Source organism: Miscanthus floridulus, chromosome 8 (assembly GCF_019320115.1).
Source record: "Miscanthus floridulus cultivar M001 chromosome 8, ASM1932011v1, whole genome shotgun sequence".
Classification (NCBI taxonomy): domain Eukaryota; kingdom Viridiplantae; phylum Streptophyta; class Magnoliopsida; order Poales; family Poaceae; genus Miscanthus; species Miscanthus floridulus.
Window position 1 is genome coordinate 72,728,282 of NC_089587.1, and position 6,791 is coordinate 72,735,072.

Below are 6,791 nucleotides of genomic sequence, written 5' to 3' on the forward strand. Positions count from 1 at the left end.
GCAGCCACCTGCCTTACACTTCGATGGTTTGCCTTCTGGAGACTTCTAGAGTCTTCCCACATCAGTTTCGCTGCGGATAAACGTGATTTGCTTTGACAAATAGGCCCTCCTTGATGGTTTTCTGAGTAAATCCTCCTATAAACGTAGATTTACCAAAACTTATATAATTTATTAGTTTAAACCCCTAGACCTATGTTGGTGATCTTTTTTATGCATTTATATAAGTTATATTGATAGTTTATGATGAACGTTAACTACCGTCAATAGTCGGCTCTCATCAATATGGTGCAAGTGAGCCAATTTTGTGGAAAGGCACATGAATATGCGAGTGCACATCTCCAACACTTTCTAGAGATCTATAGCACTTTCACCATCAAGGGAGTAACCAAGGACACCATACTACTTCACCTCTTCCCATTTTCACTTTTGGGGAAGGTGAAGCAGTGGTTCTACGCCAACAAAGACAGAAACACTACATGGGATAATTGCTCCACTGCCTTCCTAGCAAAGTTCTTTCCCACAGATAAGACCAATGCTCTGCATGGGAGAATTTCAAGTTTTCAGCAGCAACATGATGAATCTATCCCTAAGGCATAGGAACGCTTTCAAGACTATATATCAGAATGTCCTCATCATGGGATGGAGAATTGGCTACTCATGTAGACGTTCTACCATAGGTTGACTAATAGTACTCGTGAGACCATGGATGCTGCTGCTAGAGGTGCATTCTTGTCACTTACACTTCCAGCTGTGACCACTCTTGTGGAGAAGATGGCCTCCAACCAAGGCTAGAATGAAGAACGTGTTTAGACCCACAAGAGAGGTGGAGGTATGCATCAACTCAAGGAGGTAGACATGCTGTCTGCCAAGATGGGCCTACTGATGAAGAAGCTCAAAGATTGAGCTAATGAAAAGCAAGAAGTCATGCACATTCATGATTCACGCATGACGTGTTAAGTATGTGGCAACACTGGGCATTCAGGGAACAGTTGTCCTGAAACCCAAGAGGATGTGAACTTTGTCAACAACAACTACTATCGTCCTCAATAGAATCAAGGATGGAACCAACAACAGAGGCCGAACTACCAAGGTAACTACCAAGGTAACCCTCAAGGTAATAATTATAATAACTTCAATCAACCATCCTTGAGAGAATTAATTGTTGGCCAATCTAGACTTATGGAAGGATTATCTAAGAAGGTAGCTACCAATGATAAAATTCTAGAAAATATAACTAACAAAATGGATAGCTTTGCTTCTGCCATTAAGAACCAACATAGCTTTAATAAAATGATAGAATCACAAATACCTCAGCTGGTGGCTACTATTCCTCCGTCCGACAAAGGTAAGATTCTAGGAAAGCCAGAAGATCTAGAAACTACAAATCTTGTCGATATTCATAATACAGCTTTCTACTACACACAACCATCAGAGGGAAGGTGGATAGATTACACCCTACCCGACAAGAAAGGTGATCCAAGGAGACCTATCATCCCTATCGCCATTGGACCTCACATCTTCTAGGAAGTTGTCTGTGACTTCGGAGCAATTGTCAACATCATGCCTAAGGTAATCTATGATAAAATTAATGGAGATACTTTGTTGTATACAAATATGCATTTGTAGCTTGCAGATCAGTTACTCTGCTACCCCAAGGGAGTTCTTAAAGATGCCATCATCCGAGTGGGACAATCATATGTTCTCATAGACTTTGTGGTTTTGGAAACAGGTGGAGATGAAAGGGCACCCATCATCCTGGGCCGACCTTTCTTGAGCACCACAAAAGCCATAATCTACGAGGATAGTGCCAAGATCTATTTCACAATCAAGGATAAAAAGGAGAAGTTCTCTTTCAAGAACCGCATCTTGCAATCTCCTAGTCATCCACAAAAGGCATACCAGCCCAAAGAGACAACAGTGACCAAGAAGAAGAACAACCAAAGAAGGAGGAAGAACAAGACCAGTCAGCCATAAGAAGAAACAGCCAACATGATCAACACACTCCAATCTGAGTACAACCACCTCCTCGCTTCACCATTCCTTGCCAAGAAGGATGATCCTAGCGTACCGACAATCGAGTGTACCATTAGAAAAAGAATCTTCTACAAGACCTTCTACGACATTGGATCGGGCATCAATATAATGTCCAAGGTAACATATGAATATTTATTCGATAACGAACATTTGTTCCCTACATATATGTAGTTGCAAATGGTGAACCAATCAATCCAATTCCCTAAGAGAATAGCGAGGGACATTATGGTAAGAATACAAGATCACTATGTCCCTGCCGACTTCATGGTCCTAGACATGGGAGGAGGAGAAGATGATACACCCATCATCCTTGGAAGACCATTCCTCAACACCACCAATGCGATCATCTATGTCAGATCTGGACAAGTCCACTTCCAATTCCCTAGAGAAAAGGTACGCTATTATTGCAATAGTTATACTACTTATGAATAGCCAAAGAAGAGCCGCTCTACGAGGAGACGTCGATCATCCCAACGTTAAAGGAACCAACCCTGATGGAATGGATGGGAAGATGAAGAACCTGAAGCGCCTATGAAAGATGAACCTACTCTGCCTAAGACAAGTCCATAGTCTAAGCAGGTGTGGAAAGAAAAGGTGACATCATCATCGGAATCACCATCACAAGATGTGCAGCCATCTGGGTCACCATCCTCGGGACCAGATGATGCACCCAAAAATTGAATGACTCTTCTCCAATAAATTCTTGTTTAGAGGACTTAAAAATCTGAACCCTGTCGTGAGGTAACATTGGTAGTTATCCATATTTATTTTTTGTATTGCATGAATTATTTTCACTTTAGCATATTTACTTTTCTTCATTAGCATTGCATTTAGAAAAAAAAAATAAAAAGTTTCATTATTGCATTACTGTGGGGGGGTATAACCCCAGGTACCCACGGTAATAGGCATAGGCCGCACCACCAGGGGAGGTTTAGCCCATAAGATCAAGGCCTACGGTGCTCGGCTCTGGTCGGCATGCACCTCAAGTCAATCAAAAGACATCTTGGCGATGAAGGAAGATATGTTTGGATATGATAGATATCGTATTCCTTGTAAATACTTACCATATAGCCAAATAGATCTAGACCTAAACCGACCAGTAACCCTACCCTCTAGATTATATAGGGCAGGTAGGGACCCCCCTCGAATGCATCTCATATTCAATACAAATCCATCGAAGACATATGACATAGGGTATTATGTCGATCAAACGACCTGAACCTATCTAAATCGATGTCTCTGTGCTTGTGTCACCATCCAATTCCTATTACATGCATCTCCACCAATCATCTACTACCATGGGTATACCCCTCAATAGACTATCAGATAGATTTCATCAATAGTGGCACACCAGGTAGGGGGTGTGCGTGCTGATTCCATGGTGAGCCAGATGGTTCACTTCCCGAGCTCCATGATCCTTCCTGAGCCATGCCAGACCTTCACGGTCGGATCTTTGACCTGGGTCATCGACACCAATAGAGTCAAGGAAATCATGGAGGCAGTGCAGAATCACCCTACGCCAATTGTGCCAATGTCTACAATGGCATCTTCGATCGCGATGCATCGCTGCTGGGTTAGGACATCCATTAGCAATGATGATCTGATCGCATCCATCGATCGGGTCACAGACCGCTTAGCAGAATGTCAGCTCCTCGTAGATTCAGTCTTAGATCAATTTAGAGCAAACAACGAATTTCCTATACTCCAAGATCGCCACGCCGCTACAACCGGGCAACCTGCTTGGCCACATCGTTCAAGGCGGCTAGATTCTGATCTGGTGATCATGGCAACTCTAGAAGGGCATACTGTTCAACGCCGACCACTCCCCGCCCCGATGGAGAACATACTGAAGCCCTATTCTTTTGGGCTGGTGGGTGTGGGTCCGATCTATCGAGACACCATGCACCATCTTTTTGCCGACCACGCCGAGTGCAGCCACGTCAACGACCTCTATTAGATCAACTTCCCTAAGGCTGGTCAGCCTGCGCTAATGGTAAACATGGTGCAAATCTAAACAGATCTTCCAGATGACACACTCCACACAATCCTAGAGGAAAGCCCCGAGCCATACTCCGAGGGTTCTACTAGCAGTTGTCCACCTTTCCCTCTTGGCTTTGGGAGAGAGCTTTTCATAATTAGCCACGATAGTGGTGCTATTGATGGAGACACCAGTGTCCAGTGCCGTGAACATGAAGCCAGGAATGTTGATCACCAATGATGTCATAATGAAGAAGCAGAAAATGTTGACCAAGCTGCCAGAGGTGACCCACCGCCTCTCGCTCATAATCTCCAACAAGAGTTCCTCATGGTGGACAACCAGCAAGTGGAGCAGACACCGAGCGCCAATCTGGCTGTGGCCACCCATGAGTTGGCTAAACTCCCACCAACGCTAGAGGTACTCAAGATCCAAGCACTGCTTAAAGCAGCTCAGGTCCAGGTCAACGACATCTAGAACCTAGCTCCATCCTTTTCGACAGCGTCCATATGTAGTTGTAACCCCCGTGGTTCTCGACATAATGGGGGGAGTCATTACCATAGTGGCTAGATCGTCCAAGGGGGGTCCAGGGGCAATGTTTCCATCAATCCTGGATCACAAGGACCACTAAATCAACATGGTTGACCAGCTCATAATGCCAACTAGGAGGTTAATCAACCCCTGCGTGGTGATGCCCGTGACCGTATCAGCACCAATCTCGATGCCTGCAATTGCATTGAGAACACTCATGCTTGGCGGCATCAGATAGAGCTCCAACGCCGGTAGGAGTATGATGACCAACACGGTGACCCCATCGGCCTTCGACCACTCCAAGCTATCGAGCCAATGGGACCCCGCCCCTTTGCAGCAAGGCTACAAGCTGTATAGTGTCCTGCAGGCTTCAAGATCTTCGGGGTTGATCCCTACGACGGTAAGGCTAAACCTGAGCAGTGGATGCAGCTCTATGAGATCGTCGTACGTGCCGCCAGAGGAAACACCGATGTGATGGCAAACTATTTGCCTGTCATGCTCTCCCAATCAGCCAACAATTGGCTTATGGGCCTAAGAGAGGACTCCAATGAATCTTGGGATCATCTTAAGAAAGTCTTCGTCGAAAATTATATTTCAACGTGCCAGCAGCCTGGCATGAAATATGATCTGGAAAAAATCCATTAGACCTCTGGGGAACCTCTATGAAGCTACATCAGGCATTTCTCATAAACAAGGAACACCATCCCCAACATTGGGGATGGTGAGGCCATCTCCGCTTTCACAAGAGGAGTCCATCACCATCAGGAGCTATGCTCCAAACTTTACCGCAAGTGGCCCTAGACCATCGGTGAAATCCTCAATGTTGCAAACTCATATGCAGACTCTGAAGAAGCTGATTGGTAGTTCAAGGACGATGTTGCTCATGCTTCTCGCTTGGATCGCCACCCACGTCGTGATGATGATCTCCATGAAGAACGGTGTTATGAAGATTGTGGTAGGCGCTATGACGATCATGAATGTCATCAGAATGATCGGATAGAGGGATCAAGGGCTGCATAGCCACGTCATCGCCGACCAAAAAACTTCATCAACAACGTAGAGCAGCCATGTGCTAAGCGCAATTTCAATGTTGCCTATAAAAAGCTCCATGACGGTCCATGCCTAATTCACAAGGACAGCAAGCACACCATGCGGCAATGCTATGGCATGGCCAAAGCTTTCTGCGATGAGGAACAGAAATCGCAGACGCGCAAGGATGATGAGTCAAATGATGGCAAGGGGGAGGAGAGTCCTAAGGATGCACGACCTGCTTTCCAAGATGCCAACAAGACCATCGCCACAATCTTTGGAGCATACGCCACCTCCAAGATCAAACACCAGCAGAAGCTCACCGCTCGGAAGTCATGTTGATCACCAAGTACGACACGGTCATTGATCCCAAATATCTAGACTGGTCGGAGCATCCTATCACATTCAGTAGGGCCGACCAGTGGGTAGATGTCCCATACCCAGGGCATTTCCCACTCATGCTGGATCCAATCATCAGCAACGTGCGGTTCAAGAAGGTCCTCATTGACGGCAGGAGTGCCCTCAACATCCTCTTCGCTAGAGGCCTAACTGAGTTAGGACTCACGAAGGACAATCTTGTTCTTGTTGATTCTCTATTATGGGGTATTGTACCTGGCAGAGCGTCCCAACCTTTGGGGCAGATCACCTTGCTAGTCCAGTTTGGCATCGCCAACCACTTATGTACTGACTACGTAAACTTCTTTGTGGCAGACTTTGCCACCACCTACCACACCATCCTTGGCCGACCAGCTCTCACCAAGTTCATGGTTGTGCCCCATTATGTCTATCTAGTGTTGAAGATTCCAACAGAGCAGGGCGTCCTCACCCTGCATGCCAACGTCTCCACTGCCTATGACTACGAAAGAGAAGGACTCGCCATCGCCGAAGGAATGGACATCTCAGCCAGAATGGAGGCTTGCATCGCCGACTCCAAGAATGTCCATACATCGTCAAGGCTATGACCCCACTAGGGTCATATAGGCTCGGTGATCAAGATGGCGTTGACATCCCTAATTCCTGGCACATCGAACACCTTAGGCGGTTCTATCCTTGAGACATTCTACAAAAGATATGTACCTTTTTATGTATATATGCATCTCAATAATGATTTTATCCGTGATGTTTTCTCCATTTGTTTTCCATAATTTTTCTCCAAACGACTTTTCTCCATGCTAAACATCTTTAAGATGACGCATACTATCGCTATTCAAATCGAACTGTG

At 45.6% G+C, this 6,791-nt stretch overlaps 1 protein-coding gene and 1 non-coding gene across 2 annotated transcripts; one reads left to right on the forward strand and one right to left on the reverse strand.

Moving 5' to 3' along the window:
* Window positions 1-532: 532 nt before the first annotated feature.
* Window positions 533-641, reverse strand: LOC136478653 (small nucleolar RNA R71). Its single transcript, XR_010764372.1, has one exon. It is a non-coding gene; the product is annotated as a small nucleolar RNA R71 (small nucleolar RNA).
* Window positions 642-6,027: 5,386 nt separating this feature from the next.
* LOC136469374 (uncharacterized) lies at window positions 6,028-6,531 on the forward strand. The gene has a single exon (XM_066467589.1). The coding sequence runs from the start codon at window positions 6,028-6,030 to the stop codon at window positions 6,529-6,531; it is 504 nt and encodes a 167-aa protein (XP_066323686.1).
* Window positions 6,532-6,791: the final 260 nt, after the last annotated feature.

Coding starts and splice junctions, on each gene's coding strand:
- LOC136469374 (XM_066467589.1), top strand. CDS start 6,028: ATGCTGGATCCAATCATCAGCAACGTGCGGTTCAAGAAGGTCCTCATT.